The sequence below is a fragment of the Erpetoichthys calabaricus genome, chromosome 12, assembly GCF_900747795.2.
Source record: "Erpetoichthys calabaricus chromosome 12, fErpCal1.3, whole genome shotgun sequence".
Lineage (NCBI taxonomy): Eukaryota > Metazoa > Chordata > Cladistia > Polypteriformes > Polypteridae > Erpetoichthys > Erpetoichthys calabaricus.
The window spans coordinates 17840326-17854615 of NC_041405.2; the positions used below are offsets into that span (position 1 = coordinate 17840326).

General features: G+C 37.0%; 1 protein-coding gene across 1 annotated transcript in view; it reads right to left on the reverse strand.

Moving 5' to 3' along the window:
* Positions 1–306: 306 nt before the first annotated feature.
* The window catches only part of LOC114662320 (DNA ligase 1-like), a 43853-nt gene continuing 29869 nt past the window's right edge, over positions 307–14290 (reverse strand). The window contains exons 7-10 of the mRNA XM_028815717.2: positions 13912–14145; positions 13673–13820; positions 10251–10451; positions 307–1368 (exon numbers count right to left, since the gene is read on the reverse strand). Of these exons, the coding sequence (XP_028671550.2) occupies positions 1166–1368; positions 10251–10451; positions 13673–13820; positions 13912–14145 (786 nt within the window). The 3' untranslated portion in view covers positions 307–1165. The remainder of the gene's footprint in view (positions 1369–10250; positions 10452–13672; positions 13821–13911; positions 14146–14290) is intronic.

Genomic DNA, 14290 nt, shown 5'->3' on the forward strand with positions numbered 1-14290 from the left:
GAACTTAAGAGAAATGATGAAGATAGCGGTAGATCAGATGAAATGGAAGAGGTGGTGTGAACAGGAGGCTCCAACACTGTGACTGGCATAGTAGGAAGGATAAAGAAGTGGAAAGCATGCAAAGCATGACATTAAAGGACCAAATGTAGCTTAACTCGAGAATATATTAATCATTTCCATGTTAGATGACTATCAGAATATTAATTCTTCTAAGACTTTATCTTAAACTGTTAAAACATATTCTACCCCCTTTAAATGCCTGAATGTGAAACTGATCAGTAGCAGAGTAAGAACACATAACAAATCTACTTAAGCGGTACCTTTTATTGCAACAAAATGTAAATATTGTGTATACTGTTGCTACACATGGACTTACTCAGTAACGTGATTATTGTAGCTGGTCAACAGAAAGGCCCAAGTAAAAGTAGACACAAGTTTGATTTGTCTCACAGCTCTCTACTTCATCGTGCATACAGTATAGAGAAGATATAGAAAACCAAGCTAAAAGAAAAGAATCTGAAGCTGTAGAAGATTGTCTGTTCTAACCTCTGGCCTCCTACTATCAATTAAATAGTATATATAATAATTAAACAGTATCTTTGTGATCATGGTGGAGCTTCTATTAGAACATTCCAGGGGACATTCCAGGCAATGAGGACCCAGGCTGTGATCTGACTTGTAATGTCAACTGCACTGAGCTCTGTTTAGGTGTGTCACAGTTACACAGTCACAGTTGTCACGGGAGTTTATTACTTGGCATAATCAGCATTGACAGACAATCCTCATTCTACACTATTTATAATTAGTTTAGAAAGATCTGTAGAACATAGTCTACAGTCTGATATTTGGTTTATTTTTATACAACTCCAAATTGAATACATTCATTCTTCATTTGAGAATACATAAAATGAAGAACATATCTAAGTATTTAATGACACAAAGTACATTTCACAAGACGTTTCTCTCTATCCATCCTTCTTTCCTCTCAAGAAGCACTTTACAAAACCATCACACCATTTCACAAAGGACGCACTTCATTCAGGGCCCAGGCAGTGATAAGTCAAGTCACACAGAGTCAATAGGCAATGTGGCCGTACATATTGCATGATGAAATGATGCCAAGAAAATGTGTTTCTCTAGATAACAACACTTAATTCTGTTTTGTTCACTTAAACCTACTTATAATATTGACAACTTTTTGTAAAGTCTCCTTATTAAAGAGACAATTTGGTAAGCTAATAGTTTCATGGAACAGATAATCGACTGTGGACACCACATTTTTCTTTCCCACATACTGGCCGCTGTCGGCTACTACATGATCCAGGTTAGTGGTTTGATGCATAACAACCAGAATGATCTTCTTGTTATCTGCAAACAAAGAAAATATTATTTAATTAATAGAAGAGTTTGCATTAAAAGAATTCATGCTTATTCATTTTTAAGTAAACCATCTGTTTCCTTAAGAGGTATTAGCTCTCTGGATATGTGTTCTTTTCAATTGCGGCATTTTAATTAACCTGAATTTAAATAATTATAAATTAAAAAGGTATTATCCCCCACCCCCCCCCCCCAGCATGCAATATGACGGTTACAAGATTACATGAGAAGTATAGAGGATAATTTAGCTCACTTTACTGACGGTTTCACGCGGTATTACAGACGGGAAGCTTATGACAGACTCTATCAAGCATGTGGGTGTCTTGACCAACGCAGTCTGCCATCTTTTGTCGCCACGCTGAAAGGATTTTCCGGACGGAGGACATAATCTTCCGCCCGTTAGCTTCAAAGTGTGTTGGCCATAGGTCCATTCTTATATACTAGTTGCTCCACGTGCAGGCTCCTTCTCTGGATCCAAACAAGGACAGGAAAGGACTCAAACCCCACCTTCAAAAAGACAGGAATAGCACAATGCCTACATGCAGTTCTCATTCTCCCAACAAGGAAAGAGGATTTTGTGCTGACAGAAGACAGAAATATACTAGTCTGTCTTTAGGCTGACTATTCAATTGTCCAGTTGTCTTTGGCTCTCTAGTCCTGTGCTTGGCTCGGCAATTCTAAATGCTGAGCCCCTGTGTACCATTTTGGTCTGCCTGTATGAATGAATCCATAATAATGTGTACAGAGACAGAGACATTAAACTTAATAACAAAACATATTATGACACTATCTAAACTGATTTCTAAAAGCTGAAGCAGAAAAGCCCAGAGGCAGCACTACAAAGATCAAACATTTCATGGCAGAAACCAACAGAAAATGGAAGATAAAACTGCGGACTGCTGTGGGTAGATATCTACATGACCTCCTTTAAGTACTGCACAAGAGCAAAAAGAATTGAAACCTCATTTAACATTTAAGAAAACATATTTGTGTTTTTAAATAAAATTTAATCTCAACATATTAATTAAAAGTAATAACTGATACCTATCATTTGGGATTTAAATCCATTTATCTTGTCAGTTGAGCATGTAGTCAACCTAAAAGATAAGACCTCAAAGCTTTTAAACTGTTACAATGAATGAGCATAAATATAAGAACCTTACGTGCATCAGGTACATGTTAAATGACATTACAACTTGTCTGAAGAAGGGGCCTGAGATTGCCTCGAAAGCTTGCATATTGTAATCTTTTTACTTAGCCAATAAAAGGTGTCATTTTGCTTGGCTTCTCACTAAATGACAGAACAGAATTTGATCTTCAGAGCATTGAAGAGCGACTTGGGAGGTAGTGACAAATAGAGTGGAGGCATCCAAAGGACAAGGTTTAGAGAGTGTGCAAGTGTGTTATTGAGTGTGAGAGAGACAATAAAAAAAAAAAAAAACATATCGACCGGCATGTACGAGACCCACCCCACTACCTAAACCCATTGGCCTTGGAACATGGCAAGACTGAGACTTGGGAAGGATCCTGGATTAGATTGAATTTTGGGTAACTGAGAGCAGATGGTGTTACCTCTGACCACAAGTGAGCAGGAATGAGATGGAGTAAAGAAGGAGACGGCAAAAACCATTTGGTATCACAATTTATAGTGTACCAGCACCATCCATCCATCCATCCATTTTCCAACCCGCTGAATCCGAACACAGGGTCACGGGGGTCTGCTGGTACCAGCACCAGTGGTGATAAAATGCAATCCAAATAATGCTATTAAAACATCATACAAGTTGAAGACCTATCAATATAATATTTAGTCATTAGACATATATAAACAAAAGACCTGTGTGTGTGTGTGCGTGTGTGTGTGTGTGTGCATGTGTGTATGGAACAGTCTGCACTGCTCGTGCTCAACTACAGCTACTACATGATGCATGAATGCACTTTAAAATTTTGTCAGTGCTTGCATTCACATCACTTCTCATTCAAGCCAAGGAGCTGTTCTGTCAGCTGTGTGGTACATGCATGTTGTAAGTTCATACAATGAGCGGCCATACGTTGGGCCTGAGACAGGTTCCAGCATGTCCCGCTCAATCTGTGCCACAGCTCCACTCGACTACATGTCTGTCTTGGACAAAAAATGACCTGTCCTGGCACACTTAGCTGGCACCTCTTCAAGTTCACCAATGTAGTAAAATTGCTACAGAGTCTTTGGTTGTTTTTTGTCCCGAAGACCACACGGAGATAGTATATATATATAATTACCAAAAGACGAAATGAAAAGTTTATCTCAGCATCAAAATCAAATGCTCAACAAGAAGAAATGGCTGATACTATATACAGTATGGGAGTTTATAGGGGGTCATATTTTATTATTTTACTGTAAAAAATGTTTTGTTGGATCAACCTAAATAAATTACTTCACAAGGTAACAAGCAATTTAATTGATTTCTTTCAAATATTAAAAAGTATTCGAGTAAACTTAATTCATTTGAGCTTGTTTTAACCTTTTCAAAAACTTGAATAAAAGCAAAAAATGTATTTATTTCAAACCAAATTTCTTTAAAAACTCAAATTAACTGCGGTGGGCAGGCACCCTGCCCGGGGTTTGTTTCCTGCCTTGCGCCCTGTGTTGGCTGGGATTGGATCCAGTAGACCCCCGTCACCCTGTATTTAGGATATAGCGGGTTGGATAATGGATGGATGAACTCAAATAAAAATTTTGTCCATTGTTGTATTCACTGTAATGCCAACTTAAATTCTATATATATAGTCACAAACTCGAGACAGAGTCATATAAAGGTTTGGGGCAGCCACCCGTATAATTTGGTTTCCTGGCTGCAAAGTTGCTTTTCAAAATAATACAGCACTGATGTGCACAAAACCGAGTCCAAACAGAACTGAGGGAATAGAGAAAAGGTGGAGGCTTTTAAAGGGGGAGACAGGAAGTGATGTCAAAGGGGTCGGGCTCATGTAGGTCTTCTGCCATTGGTGCGAGCCCGGACGTGATATCACAGGGGTCGGAGCAGGCAAGGTCTCCAAAGCGATTTTTTGCTTTAGACTTAATAGAAGAAGTTACATTAAGCGACAGCAAGGTTTTTCAATTTGAAGTAAAGCAAAAAATTACGTTAGGTGAACAAACATATTAATATAGTTCATTACAACTACTAAAATTACCTTAAATCAAAAAGAGCCCTTTTTCTCTTTTTAGAGTGTATTTTTTGTCTTCATGGTCAAATTTCTTGTATTTTATGTCTAGTCAAGTGTGTAATAAAGAATGATCACAAAAAAAAATTATTAATGATATGATTTAAGGTACCCTGTAAATTGTGTTACAAAAAAAAAACACTGGATCCCTTAAAAGAAGAACAGGCTTCAAGCCCCCACGTGGAACTGAAAAGATCAGGCTGCACATGTGCATCCCTAAGCAAAAGTGAAGACAAGAGCCCTGCAGGGTCCAAGGGTCTGACCAAGCAAAGGAAAATCAGTGTAACAATGGCAGGCGTAAGGAAAATTTCACATATTCCAAAAATAAAATATTGTTCTGTATAAGAAACTGCACTGAGCATATCATGGGAAATTGGAAAAGTCTGATTATGACTAACAAAATGAGCTTGTTGTTACCATTGTAATAATATGTTCAATTATTGAGGCAAGTTTATAATTTAATTTTTAACAACAGTGCCATTTGCAAGAGGAATGGAGGGAACTGTGCACAACAGGCCCTTAATGCAGAACATTCCACGGACTCACAGGGACTTTCAATGAGCCTTTTCTATCACCTCATGAAATATTCTATTACTAGCAAATGTAAAAGTTTCTGTTGTAAGTCTTAAAGACTGAGAGATAGAAAGTGACAAATAAAAAACAAAATTGATTAATAGAAGAGTGTGAGAGAAGACCATTAGGTCCATCAGGCCTGTTTGTTTTGCTAATAGCTGAGCTGTTCCAATATGTCAGATGCTTCTTAAAGGTTCTCAAGGTTTCTGCTTCATCTACTTGTCTCGGTAGTTTGTTCAAAAAAAGAGGAGCACCTCCACAGTTTTGCGTGTCATCCCTGCACAGATGCCATATCAATTGTAATTGGTGTACTGCCTTGATTATAGAAGTTTAGGAAAAAGAAATGTTGGTTCTGTTACCATTTTTATATAAGATTAGATTTGAATATATATAGTAATACAGATACAGAAGAACCCATGGTTGGGTTTGCACTTTGGGACGCACTTGGGAGAAGTCTCAAAAGAGGAAATTGCCTTTTTGCATGACCTTCGTGGGCCAGACCAACTGTACGGCACAGCTGGACCAATTTCCAAGTTAAAGGCCTTGCTCAAGGGCCCAACAGAATAGGACCCACTCTGGCAGTAACGAGATTTAAACCAGCAAACTTCCAGATACCAGAGTAGATTCTTAGGCACAGAGACACTATTCCGCCTCTATGCTGACTCTTTGAATGATTCATTGGCTGAAAGTCCTTTTTTATTGGTGTTTATTAACAATAACAGGTTGAAACAACAACAACAACATTTATTTACAGTATATAGCACATTTCATACAAATAATGTAGCTCAAAGTGCTTAAGTGAAATGTGAGTGAAAAGTGAAAAATGCACAATGCAATTTTAGTGTTTGCATATTATCACTAATTGCTGAGCTATGGCTATTTTCATTTCAATAATCTTTGAACATTTTAGAGGTAAGGTTGCTTTAATCACTGTATGTGCTAAAAAAATGGCAATAGCATGAACCTTTGACGCCATTAAGTATGTGCAGAAATTAAATGGGTGGAAATGTAAAAAAAAAATAAACAGTGAAATGATGCATTATTAATTAACTCAAGACTGAATCTAACTGAATCTGACTCAAGATGAATGATCTTGTTATGAAACTATCTCTTAGCCTTTAAACTCCACAGGCAGAATGTATATAAGTCTTGTCTGAATGTGTATAAATCTATTTAGACTTGATACCAGTTAACGACATGTATTCTAAGTAAATAAACCAAATAAACTTATTAATTGCCATTACTCTTGGTGAGAACATATCCAACTTTATATGATGTATTAAATGTAAAAATATGGTTTGCTGTTGTCTTAATCTCTAATATTATCAGACAGCTATTTTGGCATATCATTAGAAGCATTTCAGATTTTAAAAGACCCCTGTACACTAATTGTCTTTTTTGAAATTATTCTTTAATGACCACTCCTATTTACTGACTTTCCAGTTAATTTTGATCATTTGAAAGAGCAGCACCTCTGTCTTCTCCATGACCAAAGAACATGTTATATTGTGTGAAACTGGAAAAGGCAGGGACGTGTCTGGCTGTTCTGCAAGGATAAGGCTGCTTCCTTTGGACACCATTCTTGTTTTCAGCCTCCAGTGGGACCTTATATTTTAAATAATTTTTTTCAGTTTGAAGCTAATTGCATTTATTCATCAGTTGTTATGTTTGTATATATATAAAATCTATACTAATAAAAGGCAAAGCCCTCACTGACTCACTCACTGACTGACTCACTCATCACTAATTCTCCAACTTCCCGTGTAGGTGGAAGGCTGAAATTTGGCAGGCTCATTCCTTACAGCTTACTTACAAAAGTTAGGCAGGTTTCATTTCGAAATTCTACGCGTAATGGTCATAACTGGAACCTCTTTTTTGTCTATATACTGTAATAGACTGCAGCTCGATGGCCGTGGGAGGCGGAGTTGCGTATCGCGTCATCACGCCTCCCACGTAATCACGTGAACTGAATGTGAACGCAGTACGTACAAAATAAGGAAGAGCCCCAAAGAGCGGTGAAGAAAACATTCATTACACAATTGAGAAGGCAGCGAAACAATAAGAAGCGAGCGAGTGACGCATACAAGCATATTCATAAGTGCACCTACTGCAGAAACAAAGCACGGTGTAAACCGTAAGTTTAAATTAAGTTTATAGAAACGCTCCCGCTGCCATTTGCAATACCATATTCGCGAGATACAAGTTTAATGAGAAGACACAAGGTATAAACGAGACTTTGGATCACTTTGTAATGGAGTTAAAATTGCTGTAGCAAGAAACTTTTAAGTGCCGGGTCTTAGCTAACATTAAATAAAGCCGTGGACATCGCAACATCACACAAGAGAGCGGCTCACGTGAACTGACTGAACGCAGCACGAGTAATCACTTCGATGAATCAGACCTGTTCAAAAAACACATTACACAATTGATAAGGTAGGAAAAGAATATGAAGCGACTGACGCATACAGACATATTCATGAGTGCAGGTACTTCGGAAACAAACCACCGTGTAAACCTAAAGTTTAAATTAAGTTCATAGACCTACAAAAGGTTGCCATTGATTTGAGACAAGATTGCTTTTCTCCTGTACAAATATATGTTGCATTCTCAACAGTAAGCTTGCACCGCTTGGTCATATTACAACCGGAGTGCTGAACTGACAACATGGCATACAAAGAGAACTATAACAATCGTAATAAACGAACAATAAAACAGCAGAGAACCCGTGGATTAAATAAAAAGGCTGCTTCCTTGGCGAAGCAAGGAAAAAGGATGGCCTTATATGGCGTTCGTTTATAAAACAGCGGAGAAGCTGTGTAAAGGCTGCTTCACAAAAAAACAGCGGAGCGCCTTATATGAGCAGGCAGTCAGCTAAAGAAGAGAATCAATAAATAACTATAATCGTAATAAACGAACAAAAAATACCGGAGAATCCGCGGAGTCTCAAATAGCTACACAATAACTATAACAATCGTAATAAACGAACAATAAAACAATACAAAACCGCGAAGCAAGGAGAAAGGATGGCCTTATATGGCGTTCGTTTATAAAACAGCGGAGAAGCTGTGTAAGGGCAGCTTCACAAAAAAACAGATCCTTAACAAATTGTTATTGGTATGTTTTCCCTCAGTTTAAAAAGGTTTACTTTTCTTCTTAATAAAAATTTAAAAGCAGTACTTCGCCATTGTGAAGCGCGGGGATTTGGCTATATATATATAAATATATATATATACAGTGGAACCTCGAGATACGATCACCTCTGTATACGAGAAATTCAAAATACGAGGAAAGTATGAGCGAAAAATTCAGATCTAAATACGAGCATTGGCTCGCGTAACGAGCCACGAGCAAGGCTGTGGGTATAGCTCGCGGCTTAGCGAGGGGGCATGGTAGCAGTAGCGAGCCGCAGGGTGATCTGCGGTGTCTGCGTTTCTCACCTAAGTGCACAGGTGGGAAACTGCCCACATCCATGATTTGTCCTGTGGCTGATGGGCTGCAGCTGCCATGTCTTCCCTGCATATATAGAGAAGCGCGAGCCAGTTAAGGGGGAGAAGAAGTAAAAGAAAAGAAAGAGAGGAGAGGAGAGGAGAGGAGAGGAGAGGAGAGGAGAGGAGAGGAGAGGAGAGGAGAGGAGAGAGAACGGAGGTTGCAGGAGGAGGCAGGAATCCACAGCAGTAGGAAGTCGGTGCGGGAGAGCGAGCGAGTGCAGGCTCGCGTGTAGCTGAACAGGCGAGCCAAACAGCTGAAGCAGGACGGTGTAGAGAAGGTCAGCTGCATTAAGTGTCTCGCCTGTTGCAGAGCCCGCATGGGAGAAGCAGGTGAGACGCTAACAGAGAAGAAACACCGGGGATTGTCATCTGTTTTTTGAAGACTGCTTCCTGTTGACGTTTTAACGTCGTGTTAAAGGATTGTTATTCTTATGTACTTTAAACCTCCACTTCACAACTGTTTTAAGGATTATTTATTTAAAGATTTATTGAATGCTCTACTGCACTTTGGACACCTGTTTTGATTCTTTTAATAATCAGTTATATTATTTACCAGTGTTATTTATTAAAGGTAGAGTACAGTATATATAATTTATCAGTGTTATTTGTTAGGAAAATTGATTTTTATGTTAATATATTTGGGATGCGGAACGGATTAACTGGATTTCCATTATTTTCAATGGGGACGTTTGTTCTAGATACGAGAAATTCGCTATACAAGCTCAGTGCTGGAACGAATTAAACTCATATCTAGAGGTTCCACTGTATATATATATATATATATATATATATATATATATATATATATATATATATATGTAGATATGTAGATAGATATATATATATGTGAATATATGTATGTATATATGTATCTCTATATATATATATATATATATATATATATATATATATATATATATATATGTAGATATGTATATATATGTGTATATATATGTAGATATGTATATATATATATATATATATATATATATATGTGTATATATGTAGATATGTATATATATATATATATATATGTAGATATGTAAATATATATATGTATATATATATGTGTGTCTGTGTGTGTATATATATATATATATATATATATATATATATATATATGTGTGTATGTATGTATGTATGTGTGTATATATATATATGTATGTGTATATGTATATATGCATATGTGTGTGTGAATGTATGTGTGTATATGTATGTGTATATATATATGTTGATATGTGTATATATATATGTATATATATGTGGATATGTATATGTATATATATATATATGTATATATATGTATATGTAGATATGTATATATATGTATATATGTATATGTATATATATATGTTTACATAACCTCTTTAACACACTACTTCTCCGCTGCGAAGCGCGGGTATTTTGCTAGTCTATTATATATTTCAGTGCGGGTGGTGAGTACACAGTATAAAAGGGCAAAAGCAATACTTTATATCATATTAATTCTGATAAATTTTATAGCAAAATAATCAGTACTGTACTTCCATATTACTAAACATATTATTTGAGACCCTTATCCTGCATTTGCATAAGATTTATTTTTTTAATCTGTGATTTTATGTCACTTACTTGAAACTTTCTTCAGTGCCATAGTAATGTTATTTCCAATTCTTGAGCCGACTCGACAAAAGAGTAGAACCAGATTTCCGGACTCATTGTCAAGCTGGGCCTTTTGAATTATAACACCACGTTTCTTCAGTTTATTGGAAATTTCATCAAAGAACATCTCATCTGTATTATTGATTATGTCTGAGCTAACAACTTCAATAACTGTAACAAAAACAGTAAAAAAAATAAATCACATTAAAAACACTAGGTCAGATATCCATATTTAGTTTAAAATAGTCAAACTTATTTAAGGAATGTACATTTAAATAAAAGTTCTGAATGCATGTTTCTTTGTTATTCCTCCTAGTGACAAAAAGACATAGACAGACCTTTATCAGGGGATGAAGAGGAACGTGAAAACAAATTCTGAAAGCCTGAACCCTTTGTTTCATTCCAGGGTCTCCTTCTTAATTACTTCAGGCACACAAGATGATAAATGGACCACAGAGAAGAAAATAAAATGAATGAAGAAATCTACAAATATTAGATCTCTTGGCTATTAAAACTATTATGACAGATATATTATTGATTAAATTACAATAACAATCAGTCCAAAACCACATGAAGGAACACATTTAGTGCCTCAGTGATGAAAAAAATAACACACATGTTGATTGCTTGAAAGTAGAAAAAAAAAATATTAGGAATTTGAAAATTTTATGCAATGAGATGATTCACTGTGGCAACCCCTGATGGGAGCAGCAGAAAGAAGAAGAAGAAGATTAGGAATTTGAATATTTAGTAAATATTGCCATTTTTTTCCATAATTACAGGCATTGTGTAATGTTAACTTTCCTATTTAAGAAACATATGCCTCATACATTCAAAAATTTCTGTCAATAGAAAAACTATATTGTTGATTAGATTACCATCTCAATCAAAATCTATCCAAAATCAGCTCCTAACTGGAAAAGGAGTTATCTGGATTACTCTGAACTTCAAAAGGGTCCATTCAAACACTGTGTCCCTGACCTCTGGCAATGTTCACCATTACTTGTTCTAATGGTGAAAACTGAACTCCGCCTAACAGATGCATCTGCTAACATGTTTGGGCCTTCCAGGTCTGTCCAGTTTGTGCTCCATCCAAAGAGGCCATCAGATCACATGACGACAAAGTTAACTATTGTGCAGATATGTGGCTACCAGGATCAAAATAAATAATCATGTGTTTGGATTTGGTAAGGCCATAAGACTGAATTTCACTTGTAAAATATATTTCATACTAGGGGATTCTGCCCCATGCTTGCTTCGCTTGCCAGCCCACACACTAGCCACTTCGTGGATGCGTCACTCGCATATGGGGATGCGGATGTAATTTAAACAGATTGTTTTACATTACAGTGAGTAATTAACCATAGTAAAAAATAGTAAAATGTAATAAATTGAAAGAAAATTATGTTTCATGTTGTGTTCGAGGTTTTCATTGCGTTATACGAATTGGTTCTGTTTGGCTTTGAAATTAACAAGCAAATACTTTTTACACTTACACTTTTACTGTAAACTTTCAGTAAAAAAATTTTTTTAATTAACTTTTTGTCCATATCGCATTGAATTTTGATTTCATGTTTGGACTTAAATCGTGACAACGTAACATATACTGTAAGTTCCTGTGAGTGAACATCGTTTCTTTCTCTTTAATAAATAAACTGACTTTTTTGAGTGTGTGTCCCTGATTTGTTAATTGTCATAGCAAAAGCAATTCTAACGGGAAACTGTAAACATTTTAATACAAATGGCATCTCAAGATCTCCTTTGGTGTCTAATTGTATCTGCGGAAGATGTACTACATTACCCTTCTTGTCACCTGTTAAAATTTTACATATCAGAACTGCTTGATCAATTTTGAATACAACTAATCTTTCCCTACTGCATAGCCCATCACTCAGACATAAATTACGTATTATTAAAAATACATATATTTTTTTTAATCTTGTGATAATTTAAGAGTTGTATTCCTACAGATACAATATATTGTGACTTGTGAGTTCCTGTCTTTCACCCCAGAACACGAGGCTGAGTCTCAGTACTTTAGCAAAACCAACTTTATTCAGCTTGAAACAGGAACAACATGGTTTTTTTATTGTAGCGGGATCTACCACTCTGCTATACACAGACACAGTAATCAGGCAGGATTGTGGCCAGGTTAGTGGCCAAGGAATTCTGCTCCCTGCATTTATAATGTTCCTTGCATCACCCATCGTCGACAAGCGATTATAGCGCGACCGCGCTTGGCTTTTGCTGCGAGCCACTGCAGCATTGGGAGCCTGTGGCTGCCCCGGCAATTGATAGGCTGTCTTCCACAGACACGGTGATCACGCTTTGGGACGCTCTTCGGCATGTCGTTCCGTTGGGAGAAGTCCCAAAAGAGGAAAATCCCCAACAGGAAATTGCATTTTTGCATGACCTTTGGGAGCCAGACCAATTGTACAGCACAACTGGACCAGTTTTCAAGTTAAAGGCCTTGCTCAAGGGCCCAAAAGAATGGCAGTAACGCGATTTGAACCAACAAACTTCCAGATACCAGAGTAGATCCTTAGGCACCGAGACACTATTCTGCCTCTATGCTGATTCTTTGAATGACTCATTGGCCGAAAGTCCTCAGTGTTACTGTGTCAGAGAGAAGATGTGCATTGGTTCATAATGGCATTCAGTTTTGTTTTAATTCTCTCCTTTTCTACTTCCTCCAGGGGGTCCAAGGTGCTTTTTGGACATGAGCTTGCCTTTTTAATTAGCATGTAGGTTTGTTGGGCCTCTCTTGAAGTGATGTTACCAACCCAGCACACCACAGCATACAAAATTGCACCAGCAAATTGCAGAAGATGTGAAGGATGTCACTTCCCACATTAAAGAAACTGCTCTTCACTTTCTTATACAGTGCTTCTGTGTTCCAAGACCAGTCCAACTCGCCTATTAGAAGACACTGATTTTGTAACTGGAAGTGACTTTCATTCAATCAGGAAAAGTTTTACATTCCTTTAAAACTCTCTGAACCATCCTGAAAAATCTCTCTAAAAATGTACACCAAGGGATATAAACTGGAACGATAGCACTGAATAGAAAGTTGATCAGCTGCCCTTCTGCATCCGACATCTTTTTGCAGTTTCTCTCCTGATGCACTTTATTTTTAATTAGATCAAACAACATGCCTTTAGTTAGAAAGAAAACACTTTGAGTTTACATTAGGCGCTAGGTTGATTGATATGATGTGGTCATGCTCAATGCATGATGCAGTGTTTACTAATATCAATCAATGGACAAAACAGCACTACTTAAATCCAAAAAAGATCAGCCAGTCATAACCGAGGACCAAAAGGTATAATTAACCAGTTTCTCTTGTTCACTCTTCCAAAAATGCTTGTACATATAAAGCCAATCAAACTTACCCATCTCACTGGTCTTCACTAACTCTGAGCAGATGGTCTCACTCAGATATTTATTCACCTGCCTTGAAGTTTCAGATATGAAATGCTCATTTTCAGAAATGATGGGTGTGCTTTCACTTTCAGAATGTTTACACATAGACTGGACATTCTGCATTAAGAGAGTGAGAAGAAGAGAAATATCTGTCTATAAAACAGATCTCCTGGTCAACTTTCAACTTGTAGTGAAGCAGTGATATTACCTGCAGGATGGAGATGTCATCATCTGTCTGTGAAATCACTTCTAGTTCAGTATCTTTCCTATCCAGCTCCTTGATCTCCTTCTCCAGTTGGTTTCTGACCTCTGCAAAATTTCTTACTTCTGTTTTCTCATATCCTTTAATCATGGAAATCACTTCTGATCTCAGGCCGTCAATGATCTGAAGCAACACTTTGAATATCTCCTCATGTTCCTTTACTTCTTTCTCTGCAGTGCCCTAATTAAACAAGATAATTTGATTCACTCACATGCTCTTTAGAGAGACTGTTGAATACTCTCAGGCGTAATCACATATTGATGTTAACTCAGTGACAAACACAGAACCAGAAATGTATTTAGCTGAACTTGGTTGTCCAGTCAAC